The sequence below is a fragment of the Gopherus flavomarginatus genome, chromosome 2 (genome assembly GCF_025201925.1).
Source record: "Gopherus flavomarginatus isolate rGopFla2 chromosome 2, rGopFla2.mat.asm, whole genome shotgun sequence".
NCBI lineage: Eukaryota > Metazoa > Chordata > Testudines > Testudinidae > Gopherus > Gopherus flavomarginatus.
The window spans coordinates 223281614-223304369 of NC_066618.1; the positions used below are offsets into that span (position 1 = coordinate 223281614).

A 22756-nucleotide genomic window follows, 5' to 3' on the forward strand; every position below is an offset into this window, starting at 1 on the left:
CATTTTTATGTGAAACATTAAAAATATACATCACAGAGGGACAATGAATTTATAATATCCACATTTTCTATTGACAACCTATGAACATACATACATCTCTAGTTACGTTTTTGGTTTTGGTTTTTTCGCCTATAATGTTACTCATTTGGGATGCTTAATTTAGAATAAACTTCCTGGACTTTTTTAAAACCAACCAACCAAAACAGGACACAAACTAACACAGTAACTGAGATCATCATAAATATGTCCAGGAAATATAATATATATTCTATAAAGAAAAAAAAACCCAAAATCATAATGGTGTTATCCCTTGTGCAGAGAGTTCAGATTAAGCCTTCAACTTTACTTACATCCCAAGATGACGCTAAGTATGTTCTGGCCACTAGCTGAGCTGATGTGCAATGAGGCTGCTGTATTTCTTGTGCTCCAGAGTATTGGAGGAGGTCAGAGGATGATTGCATAGTGGTCCTAAAACTCTAAGCTAACAGCACAGAGAATCTGCAGTCTGTACAAAATCCTTTAAACTAACAAATTAGAGAAAAACCGCACTGCAGCCTGACACCATGGCTCCAAGTGGTGGATTTCACCTCCCCAACCTGGCACCTGCCACCATCCCACAAAGTCCAACTCAGATTTTATACAGGTAAAGTGAATTTCAACTTAAATGGAAAGTACTACAGCATTAAAGGCCAGATTATGGCTGTCTCTACATGGACATACCAAGAAGGGGGAGGATGCAAGGGAGTCCACTTTCCTCCCTCTTCAACCCCGGCACAGAAATCAGACATAATTCCAGTCTTCATGTTCACTAAGCACTAAGACGGGGAATAGCATTGCTCCAGTGCTATACTCCCCAAACGATGTGGAGTGAGGCTCATTTGCACCAGCATGAGATGTGACATTCAGCATAAGCAGAATGCCTCCAAAAACCAGGCACCCTCTCCCCAATGCAGTTTGAGGCTTAAGTATCACAATAATAATGTTAAGATTACAGAATTAAAATTAACACACAATCAGAAAATGAAAATTTCAACGTTGCTACAACTATATTAAATCAGCCATATTAGACATCCTATATATTTTATGTTAGATATTTAATAACATAAACAGCAACATATCAATTTAGATATTCAGTTAGATTAACAAGAATAGCATACATATGTATTGATAATATGGCCAAATTAATATTGCTGCAGGAACAAGCTTTTGAATTTCCTATTTCTCTCAAGTATAACTGCATCCTTGCAGTGTTTTTTGCATTTAAATTTCCCTGATTTTTAGTTGTTATAAAAGATAATGATTTTCAAATGCTGACAATCCCCACTCTACTGCTGCTTTAAGGATTTAAGGCAGCGTAAGCACTTAAACCTCTAAATCAGAATAGATGCTTAACTTGTCTTAAGGAATTAAGGTGGCACAGACGTTTAAGCTGCTTTAAATCCTAAAGGCCACCAGGTGACCATTAACATACTTTGAAAAGGGTGTGCATTTCTGGAAAAAAAATATAGACCACGTTTCCAAGAGTGCAAACTCTTTAGACTTGGCGAAATACAATTCTGTGCATATCCAGTATGTAATTTTCAAGTGTGCATAACTTTGTTAATTTCCAGCCAATTTTTTCTCCAAACATAATCATGGATGCACTCTTTAAGAAGGATTTTTAATAGGTCAAGTTTCAATGTCCTGATGGTATTTTAGTTCTCTGTAAGGAAACAAACTGGTACAATTTTTATTACACAAAGTACATTTTTACTCCTAACATGCACTGATAACTCAAAAACTACAGAAGAGAATTTCTTCCAACTCTAAGGACAAAGACCAAAAGTATTTTCAAAAGTTTCTGAGTGAGAAGGTAAGCACAACCTTCACTATCAGACACCATATGAAGTATAACTGGCAATTGTTCCCATTATTTATATCATGATTGTGACTGTTACAATACTATTAACCTATATTTACAGTCAGGGTTGCTGTATTTTTTGCCATATGAACTTGCCTCTCAGTGAGCCATAAAACAAATCTGTTTTTTAAATTCCCATTGCCCTTCCCCTTTTTCATCCCTTCCATTCTCACTCAAAATGTTATTACCACCATGGCTCCAGCTGTGCATATTCCTCAGGAGGGCAGGTGTATAACTTCCCCATAAGCCAGTAAAATCAGACAGCAGGATGGTTATTTGGGTAATACTGTCAGCACTCCCCACAGGACACCATATAAGTCACATTCACAATATGCTAAGTCTACCCAGGAGCAGGGAGTGAGATTCAGAAGTCTATCTTGTAACATGGGACTCCCACATACCAGTATAGCACACTGTTGGAAGCCACTGAGTCAACTAATTAAAGACAATTTTATAGCCAGACGATTTGTTACCCTTACCCTGCACACACACAAAATAGCCTAGAGGGAGTTGTGACACTCTGCAGCTTTTAAAAAAATACCCTCCATCTTTTGACACGTATTGAAATGTAAACGCCTATGTTTACATGCATATGCTACAATCCATCTTTAAACATAAATGTTGATTAAAATTATTTTTTGTAAATAACATATGGTGACTGTTCTGAAGTTAACGCCTGCTGACATACTGAAAGAAATAGCTAGAAGAAAAGCAAGATGACCTATATACACCTCTAACAGATCATAAAAGATAACTAATATATGTTATATTATTCAGCAAATAGTTTGGTCTGATTTAGTTTTTTCTTCAATATTTCTTAATACATTCACCACAAGGAGAGGTTACTTACCTTTTAACAACTTGAGTTTTGAGATGTTTTGACTCTATGGGGGCTCCATTGCAGGGTGTGCACATGCTTGCGTGCTCTCAACCAGAGATTTGGATGAGCAGTATCTGCAGGCCTGGCCTAATGCTTCAGAGTGAAGGCACAAAGGGAGGAAGGGATCCTCTGTTGCACCAGTTCCTTCTCAACTACAGAATTAGACTCCCCGTAGTAGAGGAAGACGGCAGGAGGTGGAGCCCCCAGAGGGACAAAACATCTTGAAGAATTCTATTTACTGAAAATTAAGTAATCTTTCCTTCTTTTTGAAGTATATGTCCCTATGTAGAAAACTCTCGAGCAGTAACTCAAAGTGGAGATGGCTACTGAGGGGGGTAAATCCAAGATGGTGCAGAGAACAGCATCACCAAAGGTCACATCAGTTTTGGATGCAGATAGGGTAGTGTAATATTTGGAGAAGTAGTAAACTTAAGACCAAGTTGTGGCCCTGTAAATTTAAGTGATGGGAACATCATTGAGGAGGGTAACAGAAGTGAATTGAGCCCTGATGCAATTTGCTGACACTCTGGGAAGGGTACTTGTATCCCAGTGATCTCATAACAGGCTATGATGCAACCTGAAATCCACTCTAATAATCTTTAAAAGGAGATTGATTGTCCTTTCATTCTTTCAGAAAAGGATATGGACAGCCTAGAGGAAACCCTGAAGCATTTACTCCTATCCAGATAGAAGGGTAGTGCCCTCCAAATATCTGCAGTGTGAAGGCTTGTCTCTTCTCCGGAAGAGTGAGGTATGGTGAAGAATACTGGCAGATGGATATCTTGGTTGATATGGAAGTCTGATGAAACTTTCGTGATAAACTGAGGATTGGGGCGTAGTATGACCTTGTCACAATAGAAGGTAAGATACGGCAGTGAGCCATGAGTGCTCCAAGTTTTCCCCCCCTTCTAGCTGATGGGAGCTATCAAAAGTCGGAAAGGGAGGGCACGATATTGATAACATTTTGAACCAGCAACAAACCACAGAAAATGTTTATGGGAGGGGTGCACAGTGACATGAACATATGCATATTGAAGGCTGAAAGCAGTAAACCAATCCCATTGATTCAGACAAGGGATTATGGAAGCCAGGGTCACCATCCTGAAATGCTGCAAAAGAATGTAGGTAGTCATGTTTCTGAGGCTTAGGATTGCCCTCCAACTGCTCTTTGTTTTGGGAAAAGACAGTTACTTACCTGTATTGTAACCACTGTTCTTCGAGATGTGAGTGCAGACATATTCCACTCAGGTTTGTGCACTCCCAGAGCACCAAATATGAGTATTTTGCCTAGTAGTACCCAGAGGGGTGGTGCTCATGCCCCTCCCTTGGGTACGTAACGGAGGCATCACCCTGACTCTCCTCAGTTTCTTTGCACTGAAATCCTCAGCTGAAGACTCCAATGCAAAGCGGTAGAGGATGGGTCAGAAAATACGTGTCATCCACATCTCAAAAAACAACATTTACAATACACGTAAGTAACTGTCATTTCTCAGGTGACTCACAAGCAGTTCCAGCAGAAGGTGGGTTCAGAGTCTAATTAAATAGTGGGTGCAGGATTGTCTTTCCAAAGTTTGCGTCCAATCTTGATGCTGTGGTGATAGAATAATATCTAGTAAAGGCTGAATTTGTGTAGATGTTGTCCAAATCAAAAACCATTTCCAAGTTACACAAGTAGGTGGCTCTACCTCAAAGCCAGCCTGACTGGTCTAGAGTTCCCCAGCTCCTCCTTTTTCCCCCTTTTAAAGATGGGCACTACGTTAGTCCTTTTCCAATCTTCTGGGACCTCTCCTGTCATCCATGAGCTTGTAAATATTCTTGACAGTGGCATTGAGATTTCTCCACCTAATTCCTTCAGTACCCTGGAGTGAATACCATCAGTCTCTATTGATCCAAATTCATTCAAATTGGTCAGATCTTTGACATGGTCTTTACTCATCCCAATTTGCATCCCTTCCCCTTTACTGTCTATGGTAACTTCGCTAGTCATCCAGTCATGTTGTTTTTTGTGAGAAGACTGAAGCAAAGTAAGCTTTGAACAGCTCTGCCTTCCTATCATCTTCTGTTACCAGCTCACCTTCTCCACTGAGCAGCAGACCCACACCGTCTCTGATCTTTCTTTTTTGTCTGACATGTTTGTCTGAAGAACCCCTTCTTGTTGTCTCTACCATTTCTTGCCAGCTATAACTCACTCTTTGCCTGGGCTTTTCTGATTTTGTCCCTATATGCTCACACTATTCCCTCTATACTTCCTTGGTGACATGCCCCTCCTTCCATTTCCTGTATGTATCTCTTTTGGTTTTTAGATAGCTAAAAAGCTCCTTGTGCAGCCACATTGGACTCCTGTGGCTCTTTTTATCTTTCCTCTGCATCAGAATAGCTTGATTTTGAGCCTCTAGTATTACATCTTTTAGGAACTGCCAGCCCCCTTTGACTCTTTTTCTTCCTAATTGGTTTTTCCATGGGACTTTGCCTACTCTTTCTTTGAGTTGATTGAAATCCGCCTTTCTGAAGCCTTTGTTTTGCTGTTGTCATGTCCTTCTTTGCATAGGATCTTGAATTCAAATATGATAGTTTCTCTCATTAACTGCATCCATCATAAGGGAGTTGGGACTGGGATATGAGAAGAAATATTCAGTCCACCGACTAGTATATAATATTTTGTCTGCCCATTTTGCAGATAGATGTGAGGATGGCAGCAGGTATTTGCCACAAATTACGAGCTGGAGATAAGAGTGCCTCATTAATGGGCAGCGCTATTTCCTCACGTGGACTGGTGTGAAGAATGTCCATCAGAGAGTGCCAGGACTCTCAAATCTCCTCTGTCAAGATGTGAAGATATACTGCAAGTCTCTTCATTAAGTCCTGAAATTACCTAAAATTGTCTGCATAGGATGGTGGTGTTAGCATCAGTGCCTTATCCAGGGAGGAAAAGATGTATGAGAAGAAGGAATCTCCTCCTTTGGAGTGGCAGTGGACCCTCCTGATCTTCCTTCCATACCAGGGAAACATGCAGCACTGGTGACTATGAGTGCAGTGCCGGTGATTGTTGAGATGACTGGGGAACTTCCAGACACGGTCTCTTGAGGGCAGAGGCCCTACATAATTGGTCCCCACAGGTTGTCCAGGGATCCCAACAGCCCCACTGAAGAAGTGGGTAGGAGAAGGGACCCCAGGGGAATTTGTATTCAAGGGTATATGGCAGCTTCTGGAGTCCTTGTCAGGGTATACTTCTGAGGCATCGGAGAATAAGCTACTGAAAACTTCTGGAGTCCCCAGTCACCCAAGGAGGGGCAGTAGGCATCGGTGCTGGAAATGCTACAGGAGGTTGCAGCATATAGACAGGTGGATGGGTAAGTACCAGGGGTGAACACTTGCTGGAACCTGTTGAGAGGAGGTGGTTGGTGGGCACAGAGGTACTGTGATAAACTCTAATATAAACGGATGACAATCGTTCCTCCAAAATGAAGAGGTCTTCCTGTGAGAGAAACCTAAAGTTTTCAGGAAAGCTTTGATAATGTATAGCCTAGACTGGGGGCAGTACTGGAGACGTAGTTGAGGGGACAGGAAGGGAGTTGCAGCTGGTGCCAAAGGAGCTGTTAAAGTGGGATCTCTATGCTCCAAGCATATATGGTCTGAGGTATCAGAGGAGGAGCAGAGGTAAGAGAGGGCTCCATGTGAGTCTGAGTAACAGACAGTACCATTGCCTTGGACTTTCTCATGCCCTTGGATTTTGATGCGTTTCAGTGCCTTGATGGTGCCGGGGAAGATGACTTTCATCATTTCTTGCTGGCTGGCTTATCCTGAGACGTCTGTTTAGATGGTACCAAGGGCCTGGTGCCGATGCCTGACAGAGCCTCAGAGGTAGCCATTCTGGGACATGAGGTCTTCTCAGAAACAGTTCTAAGAAGTGACTTAGACTCTTTTTCTTCTCTGAGGAGAGGTAGACTTTCTTTTCTTGACGTTTTATCTCCGAAGAAGCCCTGGGAGGTGCTGAAATACTCGGGGGCGGTGGGGGAATAAAAACCAAATGGGCGTGACAGTTCCAGGAGGAAGAATTTCAGCTCAGCTTCCTTTGCAAGACCTGCTCTTACAGTCCATACAGACTTTGCACTTAGGATGGGACATGAGAGTCTCTGAGACACCAGAGACAGATATAATGCCCATTGCTCTGGCGACAAAACCTTTTGCAAGTCTGACAGTCTTTGAATCCTGGAGCCTTCGGCATACACCAGATACAAGGCCGAGAGAATCAGTCCTGGAGATTGGGGAAAAGAAAAAAGTAGGTGGAGACACCTCCTTTCCAAGGCATATATTTGTGCCAAATATCTTAATAATAAATAAAAAATAAAAGAAATAAAACAAATAACGGAAGAATGACTAAGTAGTTGCTAGGAAGCAGCAGACATGCAGATGCTCTGTCTCAAGCTGCAGGGAGCTGAAAAGGAACTGGAGGGGTGACAGATTTGCTTCTCCTTACGTGCCCTCGCTCTGAAGCAGCAGGCCATGTGGTGCACTGGTGCAAACACTTCTAATTTAAATCTCCAGTTGACTGCACGCAGGTGTGTACACCTCCTACAATGGAGCATCCATAGAAGAATGATATCGAAAAACCACCATGATATTTTATTTCTGTAATATGCACTGCTGACATACATCATTCTGCATATGCTTTCATTAGTAATGCTAGCTGATGAAGCATCATATCATGATTTGGCATTAAAATTGGTTGAATTTTTCCAGTGGAACTTTTTATCATGCAAAATGTCTAAAACTTAACTTAACTAAAACTTAACTAAAACCATAACTAAAACTTACTTCTGGACATTTCATTTTATGGGAAATTTATAAATTTATAGGAAATTGTTCTCTTTCAGATTTGGAATGAAACAAGTTTCAAAATCACTGAATTTACAGTGAAATGGAAATTTCAGTTCCTGCACAGCTCTACTTGGTATTTCTAATGTCAGTAATTTCCAACATGTACTTTTGGTTTGCCACTATGGAAACCAACTGGTTCCAAACAAAGTATATTTGTATATACTTGGGGAGGTCTACTTCAATTTTAGAGGAAAAATTGATATTTGTAAATGCATGTTTAAAAGCTATCATAAGGAAATATCCATCTATTATTAATCACCCTAGTATCACACACCATTGTAATTAATTAATAGAACAGAACACCTTCTAGGAGAAATTATTGTGCTTTAAGGATTTCTTTTAGCAGAACACTAATATTAATTAACAGAAATAGACAGTGATGCCCATTGTTATCCTTTGAAAGAAAATATAAAATATCAGTATATCTCTGGATGCTAAGTGCAACAGAATTTATTCCAGATTATTACCTTCATATGTAATCAAGTCTGTTTGATGGGTATATGAATCTGCATTTTAGAAGTTCATGTTTAGGGTTCATCCAATAGCTAGACCTAAATGTGGGACGAGATTTAAGTTCGGGAAGGACAGAGAGAGAATTTGGTTATTCAGGAATTCTTGCTCCAGCCTCAAAAAACAGAATACTCCTACTTGTAATTATTTTAATTGAAAGGATACTAACCATGTAAGTAGCAGGTAATAATATAATCTGAAATGTATTTGTACTAGAGCTAAAAGAATAGCATGCCAAGGGATCATCTTGAAGAGTATTTTTTGGAAATATCTCTTCAAATCCTCAGCTGTCTATGTGTTTATACCATGCATGTCAGTATAGAATGTAAGTGTACATGTTAGTATAAATTTTGGTAAAGAACACTGTTTTGTATCCGCAGAATGTAAGGTTTAAAGAAGCTATCACGGCACTTAGATCCTAAGATATTTGGGGCAGGCACGGCCTTTTTGTTTTGTTTTTGTACAGCTCTTGTACGATAGGGTCCTGGTCCTTAACTAGGGTTGCAGGTGTTATAGTAATACACATAAATAAATATAATCATCATCAAGCTGGTGTGTTTCTCCTGGGGGTCCCACCAGGATTGGTTCTTTGCCCTACACTGTATAATATTTTTAACAATGACCTGGAAGAAAACATAAAATCATCACTAAATTGGAGTTGATAAAAAATTGGAGTTGACATAAAAAATAGGGGAGTAGTAAATAACGAAGTGGACAGATAATTAATATAGAGGTATTTGGATTGCTTGGTAAGCTGAGTGCAAGCAAAATTATAGGTTTTAATGTGATGAAATGTAAATGCATACATCTAGGAAGAAAGAATGTAGGCCTTACAGAATGGAGGAGAGACTCTATCCTGGGAAGCAGTGACTCTGAAAAAAATTGGAGATTGTAGTAGATAATCACCTGAACATGAGCGCCCAGTGTGACACTATGGCCAAAAGGGCTAATGCAACCCGTGGATGCATAACCAGGGGAATCTTAGTAGACATAGAGATGTTATTTTACCTTTGTACTGGGCACTCGTGTGACCACTGCTGAAATACTGTGTCCAGATCTGGTATCCACAATTCAAGAAGGATGCTGATAAATTGGAGAGTCCAGAGAGGAAGCATGAGACAGCCCCAAGCATGCATTTCAACTGGCAGAGGTGGAAGTTAAATGAAGGTAAAAGACTGATCAAGCATAAGTGAGGACACCAAAACAGAATTAAGAGAATGCCCAGATGCCTGGGCTATGTAGAAGGTCAGACTAGATGATAACTATGGTCCCTCTAGCCTTAGAATCTATGAACAAGTATGCCTGTAAAAGCCATGGGAACATTTTGGGCCCTGTGTATGCTAGAGCCAGGCCTTTTACAGTACATAGAGGGATGATAGCTACCTAGACAGACATCCATTAACTGCAGTATGGAGGAAAGCATTAGCTTGAGTGAGACACAGTCCAGAAAATGGAATGTCAACATCTGGAGTTCTGGAAGGTTTTGATTCCCAAAGGGGCCCTGGATGGGGCTTGACATTAGAAAGTTATGGCCTATGCCTGTAGTACAATGGAAACTAACGGGAGAGTTGGAAAATATGAGCTAAACCTTTCCTATGAGTAATTTTCAGGAGACATCAGAAATAAGGTGGATGTCTGGATGTACAGGCAATTTAATAGGGCATTGAGCCCACAACATGGCAAGAGAACAGCAAGCAGGTCACAGAATGTTATGGGACCAGTTCATGCCACTTCTGCACTCCCTGATGGGAGAATTACATTCATCTAATATCTCAACTATTCATTTAAAGGAGAATGATTTCAGAATTTTCAGGTGAATTTGAGTCAGGATTTATCAGGAACGTAGGCTGAATTACCTAGTTGCATCTGGGCACAAAGGTGATTGATCTCAAATGCACTGCATATATGACGGAAAGATGTCACCTCTGCGTGTGTGGATTGAGCCCAGAGGACTGTGAACCGAAAGGTCAGATTCTTTTGGGACATTGGTGACACAGTGATCACAGCCAGGAAACCAGGAACAACGTTCCTGAACTTTACAGGGAAGACAAGTGAGTTCTTCAGATATAGGACTGTTGGGCGGTTGTAAGAACCTACAGATTGGATTGATGGGAGGCAGATACCAGCTCTGGGCTCAGGGTTACAGCCAAGTTATTGAGTGGCATCTCTTGTGGCCAGTGCAATTGAGACGCTCCAAGGGGCCTGCTCTCAGATGTAAACATGAGATACTGTTGGAGCCTATTAGTCTGCAGAAAAAGGGGAAACCTTAAGTATTCTTCATGTGTATCCTCATTCCCCTTCACAGGGACGGAGCAAGAGGGTGAATCCCCAGGGTTAGGCTGAAGAGGGGCAAGCCTGAATATTGGTTATTTGGCATATTATTCATTTCACACTGCACTGAACCCAAATAAATGCCTGGTATTTGGGGGTTCTCCCATTAAAGTTAACAGTTAATGAAGTTGCAAAACGTCTACTTTTAAAACTACCTCTATATCTATGTTCATTCTCCTGTTTGTTCTGATCAACACAGGCTTTGTAGAAACAAACAAAACCAAGTGTTAAAAACATAATGGGCCTCATTCTCTATAACAGTGTACCAATGCAAAGTGAGCACAAAGCACTACTGCCACTATTGTGAGTGGAGTGATTTGATATTTCACATTCACATGTATTACTTTGCACAAGTGTAAATACCTGCTGTGTGCAAACGCAGGAGATAAACAGATCCAATGTTAACTGAAATGTTTCATAAAATGTTTTGGTAATATTTGAATGAAAAAAAATCTTACTTTGATTGAAACAGTTCCCTGGAGGGTTTGCAATTAAAATACTGTACAGTGTCACTGTGCTAGTACATCAAAGCTGGAAAGTTAAACTAAGTAAAAATGACAGTAGAAGTGATTTTCAATGCCTATTTTGAGTGAAGGGCAAAAACTAAACAAGCAATATAGTGGTGAAGAGGACAATAAAGTAAATTTTTTAAATTCTGTCAAATTTTAATAATCTAAGATTGTTTTGAACATAACTGACAATAAAAATATTAATCCATCAGTGTTCTTAGAACCATGCAAGTATCGTTAATATCATTTGTATGCAAAGCACAACAAACAGCAATTAAATTTTGTCAATGACAAAAAAGAAACAATGTAATCTTTCTTTATCTTAGATAGAAAAGTTAAAATGTGAGAATAATTCTTCAATATAGAATTTAGGGAATTTTATAGTATCTGATCTCTCATAAGAGTTTTGTAGCTAAAGCAACTGTATTTTCTAAACTTCTTGTTCACTAGGCCCTGATTTTGCAATTAACTCTACACAGGCTCAGGGGGTCAATCTGCTTGGTGCCAAAGACAGCATCAGTGCTCCAGTCAAATTTCATATAGAAGATACCATTATGGAATATCTGTTGCCTTCCAATTTATAAAGTGATAAAAGATCTAGCATGTTCATTGATTTGCATAACAGAGGTCAGGAAAATGGAATGGGAAACACTCAAATTAAACATACATGTAAAATTAACACTGCAGAATCAAATTAATAACTGTATACTTATCCTAAAGGAAGTCATTTAGGAATGTCAGGACTAGATCCTACAATCCTAACACAGAAAAATAGCAATGGACGTAAATAAGGGGTGTTACTTGAATATTGCCAAGAAGATTGTGCCCTTATATACTGAAAATGTAATAAAATTGTGCTAAAGTATTTAAAAGAAGTCAGTAACTAGATTTAAGTGATGCTGTTTTACTTCTGTTAAACAAAACAGTTCTAATGGTCCTCACCTTCATCTCTTCCAAATTTTTCTGTCTAGTCCATAGTAATTCTCCATATGTTTTTTCCTCATGCTGTATTCTCTTCTCATATTTTCCTAATTCATTCTGGAGATAATCAATTAGCATCTGATTTTTCTCCTGCTTACAGTTAACAGCACTAAAATTTTCCCTTTAAAAGAAAGAAGTTCTTAATAAAAATTAAAATATTATCAACTGATTTATATAGTTTAATATTTAAATTTTACTGTAGACAAAAAGACAGACAAATCTCACATATGTTAAGATCCATTTGTAAAACCATATAGAACCATGTGATAGTTATAACTTATGTTCTTTAGAACAACCTCACATGTACTCTGCCCACTAATCCATCTCCATCAAACTACTAACATTTAAAACTCTCAGCAACTTCAAAAAAATCTTCCACTTTAAAATATCAGCTTTCCTGGGAAAGGATTACTTTTCCCTCACATATGAAGTTTTCCTCTAAAATTATACTGGTGTGAGATGCAGAACAGTTAGTAATAGGCCCTAGACCAATATCTGATGACTTATCAGGGATAGAAATGAGAGCTTTTAGCCACTGAAAAAAAGCTTTCCAGTGGGATACAGTATTAGTTTCTAGACCTGATCAGTCCTTGGACATTTCTTCTTAAAATTGTGCCTTTTTGATTAATATAAAAGGTATGTTAGGCCATCTTTAGAGGTTTCTAAAATGTATTTGTTATAATTTTCCTTTTCCTCAGAGGTCTGTACATGAGTACTCATGTTATTAACGGAGCCACATTCTCACACAAAAGGATATGAAAAATAAAATATAGCAAATCAGTGGTCCTATCGATAATATAGTATTTGATCATGTAATTAAAAACTGTCATAATGCATATACACAAGGGGACAAATAAAGGTTGCACAGGAAACCTTAAGTCTGGCATTTCCTAACTTTTCAGTGCTTTACTTTGTAACCTAAATGTTGTTTTAAAATTGCATTTTGGGGGGAGGTGGGGTAATGCAATTTCCTTCGTTTTTTTAAATAAAGCAAACAAACACACAAAAATTCCTTCATGTATAATCATGGTGATCTCACGTGTGTCATCAGCAGTACTGGAAACTTTAGATCCACTGCACAGACCTCTACCACTTACTAACAGCATATCTGGTGTCAGTAGTAGAACTAGCTACTAGCGAGGAATGAGACACATACTTTGCCAGTGGGATTTACAGCTATCTGCTGAAAGCATAGCAGTGCCGAGATTCAGGAATCCTGGGTTCAATTCCAAATTTTGGAGGAAAGTATGTTCTATTGGTTACAGACCCTTCTGCCTTGTTTCGCCCAGCTTGCTCGTGTCATTAGCATGTGCCCCTTAATCTGTTCCTTTGCTCACATTTCCTTCTCCTTATGTTCCAGGCACATTATATAGGCTGTTAGGTACAGGGAAGGAAAAGGTTCCAGCATAATTAAGTATGCACACTCCCAGTTCCCTTAGGACCCCAGGTGTTGGCTATCTCCCACTAATCCAATCAAACTTGCCCCTGTGGACCCCCAATGAGACAAGAGGAGCTTGGTACAGTTGGCAATGTGGTAGGTTCTATCTTAGAATTGCTAGTCCTATGCATTTTGTTTTTCCCAGGGAGACTGAAAGGCAGAAAGGTTTTTCAAAATGGTTCACCATTTTTATTGGGTTGCCTTGATGGGCTTTAGGGTGGGACTGTGATTTCCTTAATTAGTGTGTTAGCATAGAGATTTGTGGTAGTCTTTTCAGTGCCACTGTTCTGGACATTTTTTAATTTTATAGTACTGATGTTTTAGTATTATATAGGACAAAATTTCTATTTTATTCTTGTAGTTTATGTTTAGGCTTTTTCTATTTTTTCCAGTTAAAGAGTAATAAATGGGAAAGGAGATCAGATAGAAGAGTGAGAGAGTAAGCTAGAAAGTAAGCAATAGCCATGAGTGAAGGCAGCAGCAGGAACCCCACGTCCCCCGTTTCTCCACCAAGCCAGGTAGGAATCAACACCTTGAATCAAGAGCAGCTGCCTCCAGCTGCTTCCCTAAAGTGTGCATGGTTTCTTCACAGAAACAGTAACTCCCATTTCATAGGTCTGCTGATGAACAAACTAAAAATCTATTGAGGTATTTGAATGATCTTTCATCACTGGGTCTAAGAGACTGAGTCAGACTCAAACAGAAAAGTCTCTTACATGCTACTTACCTTAATTTTCTCAATATCTACACTAATCCTCACAGATGAGCTGATCTCTCTCATCATAGATGGGGTCAGTTCAAGCATTTTGAAGAGAATGCTGGGAACCTTAAGTTAACCTATCTTGCAAACTACTAGAAGAGTTCTTCTAAAATTCTATAACAATCACTTAAACCAATCACCATTCCACCCAAAAGTAAAAGATGTAATTCCAAATAGATAAGCATGTTTAACATTTAACCAGCTATACCATCCAGAAAATAATAGAAACTGGCTCCAGGGAAAGCCTTCTTTAAGATATGTAGATAAAATGCCAACTGCTGGGACAGACTATTAGAGACATTAATAGAATAAAAGAAATTAACAGGTAAGAAATATTCCTTTCTTCTGCATACTCACCACTAATGGGAAATAACAATCAGCAAGACGTAACAAGCAATGAGAAAGAACCTTTTCTTCTTCTTCGAGTGCTTGCTCATATCCATTCCAGTTAGGTGTGCGTGCGCCGTGTGCACGTTCGTCGGAGATTTTTACCCTAGCAACACTCGGTGGGCCGGCAGGGCGCCCCCTGGAGTGGCACCGCTATGGCGCCCGATATATACCCCTGCCAGCCCATCTGCTCCACAGTTCCTTCTTCCCGCCCATGTCGGTCGTTGGAACAGTGGAGCATGGCTTACCAGATCTCCACCTCCCTAGCTCTTCGCTTGTTTATATAGTTATTGTGTACATAGTTAGTTTTTCTATAGTTCTAGTTAGCTTTTATATTATTAGTAGTTTCATAGTAGTTGTGTATATAGTTAGAGGGTCAGGGGCTAGCCCCTTCTCCTCTCCCGGTACCGGAGCCCATGCCCGGTTCACTGGGCTTCAAACCTTGCGCGGCCTGTCATCGGCTGATGCCCACAGGAGATCCGCACGACTCCTGTTTAAAGTGCCTGGGAGAATCCCACCTTGCGGACAAGTGCCGAATCTGCAAGGCGTTCAAGCCCCGGACGAAGAAAGAGCGGGACATTCACCCCAAGCAACTCTTGATGGAGGCAGCTCTAACTCCTCCATCTTCGGCACCAACTCCGGCACCGGGGACGAGTGCTTCCTCCGCACCGGAATGCAGGGTTCCAGTGAAGACTCCTCGGCACCAGCCTTCACCGGCTCAACCCTCTGGCTGGCACCGATCCCTCTCCCTGAGGAGCAAGAGGCACAAGGCTCCTGTGGCACCTGTATCTATGCCGCAGTCAGAGCGTACAACCAAGGCGGACCGCCCGGCACCGTCAACTGCTGCGGCACCGCTTGCCTCCACACCATTGATTCCGGTCTCTCAGGAGCCGTCGAGTCTGGTGCCTACCAGCTCCCCAGCGTGCGCTGTGGTCGAGCTCATCGTGCCCTCGACGCTGGAGACTTTTTCCATGGCTCGGGAACTAATTGCTGTGATGGAGCCTGAGCTGCCCCAACCCCCAGCACCACCGGTGCGGGTTGTTCAGTCACTGGGCAAGCCCGCCATGATGAGGCCATCTTCGCTGGACACTGCGGAACGCCGCCGGTCCCGATCCAGGTCCCGCGGATGCTCTCGGTCTCGCCATCGCTCCCACTCTCGGCGCTACTCGCAGTCCCGGTACCGCTTGTACTCGCGGCACTGCTCGAGATCCCGGTCTCCATCACGGTACTCTCGGCACCGGTCCAGATCCCGGCACTGCCGTACCTCTCGCAGCCGATCTCGGCATGGTGATGAAAGGCAGCGGTCGATCTCCCAGCACCGCGCTGGTCGCAGGTCCCGGTCCCACTCCTGGCACTGCTACGAATCTCAGCACCGTTCACTGGTACCACACAGACAGGAGTCCAATGGATGCAGAGACCTGGTCCAAGCGACTTCAGCTCCTCCATGGCCTCGCGTCATCCATCCGTCTCCTCCCATGTGGACAGTGCCTCCTATGGGGACTCGAATACGCATGCTCATGGCCCGGACCACGGACCACATCAGTCTGTCCCGTATCATCAAGCCCAAGGCAAACCGCCTGGCCCATCACGCTCCGGTAACTCAGAGCACCGTGTGCCCGAGGCCACCGTCAGCTGACCTTTCCCCACTGACACAGAGGACACCAGTGCACACGCACCGGAACCGCATGACCTTCCGGAGACGGAGGTCCCCCCGGACCAGGTGTCAGTACAGGACCCATTCGTCCTGGAGCTGTCATTCTCCTCTTCCCCGGATGAGGCAGTAGCGGGGACGTCATCATCGGGACCACCTCCGATTGACCTCCGGTCACACCACAACCTTCTGCAGCGTCGCCCAGAATATCATCCTGCCGGTAGAGGAGGTTCCAGAGGTGGAGGACCCGGTGATTAGCATCTTGTCTGCAGAGACACTCACCAGAATGGCTCTCCCATTCATCCATTCGATCCAGGCTAGAGCAGACACTATCTGGCAATCCCCAGCTTCCATCCCGCCCACAGCTAAGGGGGTCAAACGGAAGCACATGGTGCCTTCCAAGGGGTATGAGTATCTCTACGTGCACCCCGCTCCCTGTTCCTTGGTGGTACAGTCCGTCAACGAACGGGAGTGCCACAGCCAACAAGCCTCCGCGCCTAAATCTAGGGAGGCCTGGCGCATGGATTTGTTGGGACGAAAAATCTATTCTGCGGGAGGTCTCCAACTCTGCATAGCGAACCAACAAGCCCTCCTCGGCAGATACAGTTACAATACCTGGGAGGCTGTCGGGAAGTTTGCCGAGTTGGTTCCACAGGATTCCGGCCAGGAATCTGCAGCACTCCTGGAGGAGGGAGAAGAGGGTCGCAAGGATCTCCTTACAAGCCTCGTTAGATGCCACCGATTCGGTGGCCAGAATGGTCGCTTCTGGCATAGCCATGCGCCGTATATCATGGTTCAAGTGTCCGGCCTGCCACCGGAGTTGCAACATACGGTACAAGACTTGCCGTTTGATGGTCAAGGTTTGTTTTCGCAAAAGACGGACCCCAGACTGCAGAGTCTAAAGGACAACAGAGTAATTATGCGTTCATTGGGAATGCATACACCTCAGACTCAAAGACGGTCCTTCCACTCCCAACCGCAGCGCCCCTACCCCCCGCCTCAGCCAAGGCAAGACTTTGCCAGAAGACAAAGTCGTACTAATTGCAGACGTCAGTCTGGACCTCAAGGGGGCAACAATTCCGGTCCCGCCAAATCAATGCTGGGACCCAAACCAAACTTTTGAGGGTGCGCCCGAGAGCAGTGTACCAATTGCCTCCCCGGATCCCTTTCAGTTCTACAACCATCTTTCCCCGTTCCTTCCGGCGTGGTCCCAGTTGACATCAGATTGTTGGGTCCTACGCACGGTGGAGCTTGGATACCATCTTCAATTTGTTTCACCCCCTCCATTCCACCCACCCTCCTCGTCCCTCTTCAGGGACCCCTCTCACGAGCAACTCCTCATCCATGAGGCCCACAAGCTCTTCTCAATTGGAGCTATAGAGGAGGTACCGGAGGAGTTAAGGGGCAAGGGGTTTTACTCCCGATATTTCCTCATTCCCAAGGCAAAAGGGGGCCTCCGGCCTATCCTAGACCTGCGAGGACTGAACAAATTCATCAAAAAGTTCAAGTTTCGCATGGTATCCCTGGGAACCATTATTCCTTCCCTGGATCCCGGAGATTGATACGCTGCTCTCGACATGCAGGATGCAAATTGCTATGTAGAAATATATCTCCCTCACAGGAGGTATCTGCGCTTTGTGGTAAACCGTCGACACTACCAGTTTACTGTCCTCCCCTTTGGCCTCTCCTCAGCCCCTCGTGTGTTCACGAAGTGTATGGCGGTTGTCGCTGCTTCCCTATGCCGTCGTTGGATACACGTCTTCCCTTACCTCTACGACTGGCTTATGCGAGGGGCCTCCGAGGAACAAGGCATCAGCCATGTGGTCATTATCAAGGACCTCTTTCTGCGTCTAGGCCTGATCATCAACTTAGACAAGTCCACTCTGATGCCTATGCAGAAGATAGAGTTTATCGGGGCAATGCTGGACTCCAACCTTGCGACGGCCAGTTTACCCCCCCCGCAACGGTTTCTGGCCATAATCTCACTTGTCCAAGGTCTCCAGCATTTTCCAACAATCTCTGCCCGCGCTTGCCTTGGTCTCCTCGGTCACATGGCTGCATACACATTCGTCACAAAGCATGCCTGGCTGCGAATGCGTCCTCTCCAAATCTGGCTCGCCTCCGTCTATCGGCCGCACATAGACCTCATTCTGACAATTCCGCCGAGCGTTCTTGGCTCCCTCAACTGGTGGCGAACGTCCTCCTGGGTGTGTGCAGGACGACTGTTCCATCCTCCCCAGCCCTCCACGTCCCTAACAACGGACGCGTCCTCCCTGGGCTGGGGTGCTCACCTAGGGCGCCTGCGCACCCAAGGCCTTTGGTCGTCCCAGGAGTTGACGCTACACATCAATGTCCAGGAGCTGAGAGTGGTCCGGCTGGCGTACCAAGCGTTTCAGCGCCATCTGCAGGGCCGTTGTGTTGCAGACTTCACGGACAACACAACGGCCATGTATTATATAAACAAACAGTGAGGGACGCGGTCCTCCCCCTTGTGTCAGGAAGCGATCCAACTGTGGAACTTCTGCATAGCCCACTCCATAGACCTAGTAGCCTCCTTCTTCCCAGGAGTCCGGAACACGCTTGTAGATCATCTGAGCAGGTCCTTCCTGGCGCACGAGTGGTCCATCTGTCCGGACATTCTCCATTCAGTTTTCCGAAGGTGGGGCTTTCCCCAAATAGACCTTTTTGCCTCCAGGGAGAACAGGAAATGCCAGGTGTTCTGCTCCCTGCAAGGTTGCTCCCCAGGCTCCCTGTCGGACGCGTTCCTCATTCCGTGGACGGGCCACTTCTGTTCTGCCTTCCCACCGTTTCCTCTCGTCCATCGAGTTCTGCTCAAGATGCGCAGGGACAAAGCCCGCCTTATCCTGATCGCTCCGGCTTGGCTGAGGCAGCATTGGTACACCATGCTGCTCGACCTGTCTCTGTCAGACCCGATTCCCCTGCCACTCTGCCCGGACCTGATCACGCAGGACTTCAGCAGGCTACACCACCCGGACCTGCAGTCCCTTCATCTGACTGCATGGCTGCTGGCTGGTTGAGCCAATCGGAGTTGCGTTGTTCCGTCGCAGTGCAACAAGTGCTGCTGGGAAGCAGAAAGCCCTCCACGCGATCAACATACCTTGCTAAATGGAAGTGCTTCTGTCACTGGTGCGCTCAGCAGGACCTTTCTCCGCAGACTGTATCAGTCCCCACCATCTTGGACTATTTATGGTCTCTGAAAGAACAAGGTCTAGTGATCCCTTCGCTAAGAGTGCACCTTGCAGCTATTTCTACCTTCCATCCTGGGGATGCTGGCAGTTCCATTTTTTTCCATCCTATAGTTTCCAGATTCCTCAAGGGCTTGGAGCAACTCTACCCCAGGTCAGACAACCAGCCCCTACCTGGGACCTGAACCTCGTCTTAACCGGGCTCATGGGGCCCCCCTTTGAGCCTTTAGCCACATGCTCACTGCTGTACCTGTCCTGGAAGACAGCATTCTTAGTTGCTGTCACCTCGGCTAGACAGGTCTCGGAACTTAGAGCTTTGAATGTGGATCCTCCGTATATGGTGTTCCATAAGGACAAGGTACAGCTGCGACCACACCCGGCGTTCCTCCCTAAGGTTGTCTCCTCCTTTCACGTTAATCAGGACATCTTCCTGCCAGTCTTTTTTTGAAAACTGCACTCATCGCGACGGGAACAGCAGCTGCATACTCTGGATGTCCACAGGGCTCTCGCGTTTTACATCGAGAGGACCAAACCCTTCCGGCGTTCACCTCAGCTATTTGTAGCGGTGGCAGAACGTATGAAGGACATGGCAATCTCTTCCCAACGGATTGCTTCTTGGGTGACATTCTGTATTCGGACATGCTACGACTTGGCTCATGTTCCGACTGGCCATCTTACTGCCCACTCTATTCGGGCTCAAGCCTCATCTGCCGCGTTCTTGGCCCATGTTCCCATACAGGAAATCTGCCGTGCGGCCACTTGGTCTTCCGTCCACACCTTTGCATCGCACTACGCATTGGTCCAACAGTCTAGAGACGATGCCGCCTTTGGCTCAGCGGTCTTACATTCCGCAACGTCTCACTCCGACCCCATCGCCTAGGTAAGGCTTGGGAATCACCTAACTTGAATGGATATGAGCAAGCACTCGAAGAAGAAAAGACAGTTACTCACCTTTGTAACTGTTGTTCTTTGAGATGTGTTGCTCATATCCATTCCAATCCCGCCCTCCTTCCCCACTGTCGGAGTAGCCGGCAAGAAGGAACTGAGAAGCAGATGGGCTGGCAGGGGTATATATTGGGCGCCATGGCGGCGCCACTCCAGGGGGCACCCTGCCGGCCCACCGCGTGTTGCTAGGGTAAAAATCTCCGACGAATGTGCACGCGGCGCACGCACACCTAACTGGAATGGATATGAGCAAAAAATCTCGAAGAACAACAGTTACAAAGGTGAGTAACCGTCTTTTTTTCTTTCTCCTCCCCCCCCCTTTTTTTTTTTTTACACAGGCTGTATGCTCCAAAGATCATAGAGGCCATAGGTGCACAATCCTAGTTTTCCAGCAATTCACATAGGGGAGGAATTCCACTTGTGCTGTATGGTCTCTGTGCAGAGGAGAATGGTAAAAATTAGATGGGGAACAAGCAACTTCAATTATTTGGATCCAAGTCTTGGAAGTGGAGTGGCTTCAGATCTTTAAGAGTGAGATGGGATACCTGAGAAGCAGAGGCTCAAGAAATATTCAAAGAATTCTTTACAAAATTTCAAAATCAATGGTCTTTTTAAAGAGTAGGAATTGGAAAAATTATTGCAGAATCCCTCAGCAGAAGGAGTGCTGAACTCAATAACTATTCAGAACTAGAGAGTTACTGGAAGTGACAAAACAAACACTACAACCTTTCACTACCAACTTCAGTTGCTCTTAAAGATTCTTGGCCAGACCCAAGGAATAAAGTTAGGGATACAGCATCCCATTGCATGAAACTGATCAAATGGATGTCAGTATCAACTGCTGGACATGAGATACTGAGCACTGATCCTCTCTATTTTTGGAGTCCACTGGACTGGAGGTCTGAGCACTAGGTTCAGCTGAATCATTCTGCTTGAATCAAGGTTTGGAAGAAGGCAATCTCAGGCAGTTGGGAATGTGTAGCACCTGCAAATGGAAGTGAATGTGACGACAGGAAGGGAGTTATAGGGCGTGGAGGCAAGTAAAAGACGGTTACTCACCTTCATAACTGTTGTTCTTCGAGATGTGTTGCTCATATCCATTCCAATTAGGGGTGCGCGCACCACATGCATGATCATCAGAAGATTTTTACCCTAGCAACATTCAGCAGATCGGCTGAGGCTATATGCCCCAGCACGCGCCCCCAGTTCCTTCTTGCCGGCTACTCTGACAGAGGGGAAGGAGGGCGGGTTTGGAATGGATATGAGCAACACATCTCGAAGAACAACAATTACAAAGGTGAGTAACCATCTTTTCTTCTTCCAATTAGGTGACTCCCAAGCCTTACCTAGGCGGTGGGGTCGGAGTGAGATGTCGCGGAGTGAAGGACCGCTGAACCAAATGCAGCATCACTCCTGGACTGCTGCACTGTCACGTAGTGGGAAGCAAAGGTATGTACTGACGACCAAGTTGCTGCCCTACAGATCTCCTGTATGGGCACATGAGCCAGGAAGGCAGAGAATGAAGCTTGAGCCCTAGTAGAATGGGCAGTAAGGTGCATAGTTGGGACATCAGTCAAATCATAGCATGCACGGATGCATGATATAATCGAGGATGAAATGCACTGCATGGAGACCAGGAGGCCATTCATCCGGTCTGCCACTGCTATGAACAGCTGGGTCGTCCTCCTAAAGGGTTTCGTTCGTTCGATGTAAAAGGCAAGGGCCCTGCAAACATCTAGGGAATGCAGCTGTTGCTCTCCTCGAGAAGTGTGCGGCTTCGGGTAGAAGACCAGAAGGAAGATGTCTTGGTTGACATGGAAGGCAGAAACCACCTTAGGAAGGAAGGCAAGGTGTGGTCGCAGCTGTATACAGTGGGTCCGACGTGAGAGTTTGAAGTTCCGACACGCGTCTCGCCGAGGTGATAGCGATGAGGAAAGCTGTTTTCCAGGAAAGGGACAGAAGCAAGCAAGTGACCATCGGCTCGAACGGGGCACCCATAAACTTGGATAGGACTAGGCTGAAGTCCCACGTTGGTGGCCGGATGCCGAATTTGCGGGTACAGACGTTCCAATCCCTTGAAGAACTTGCTGACCATTGGATTGGAGAAAACTGAGCGCCCATTTTCACCCAGTTGGAAGTCCGAAATTGCTGCTAGGTGTACTCTGATGGATGAAATGCTAGGCCTTGCTGTTTCAAGGACAAGAGATAATCTAGGATGGTAGGTACTGGCACCTCCAGAGGGGCAGTGTTGCTCAGGGCACACCAGCAGGAGAAACGCTTCCACTTGGCCAGATACGTGGACCTAGTAGAGAACTTTCTGCTACCGAAGGGTACGTGCTGCACCGAGGGGGAGCAACGCAGCTCAGATGGAGTTAGCCAT

General features: G+C 44.5%; 1 protein-coding gene across 1 annotated transcript in view; it reads right to left on the reverse strand.

Annotated features, from left to right (window-relative positions):
- The window catches only part of LOC127044711 (coiled-coil domain-containing protein 178-like), a 268745-nt gene that overhangs the window by 96566 nt on the left and 149423 nt on the right, over positions 1-22756 (reverse strand). Inside the window, exon 16 of the mRNA XM_050939779.1 lies at positions 11951-12110. Within this exon, the coding sequence (XP_050795736.1) occupies positions 11951-12110 (160 nt within the window). The remainder of the gene's footprint in view (positions 1-11950; positions 12111-22756) is intronic.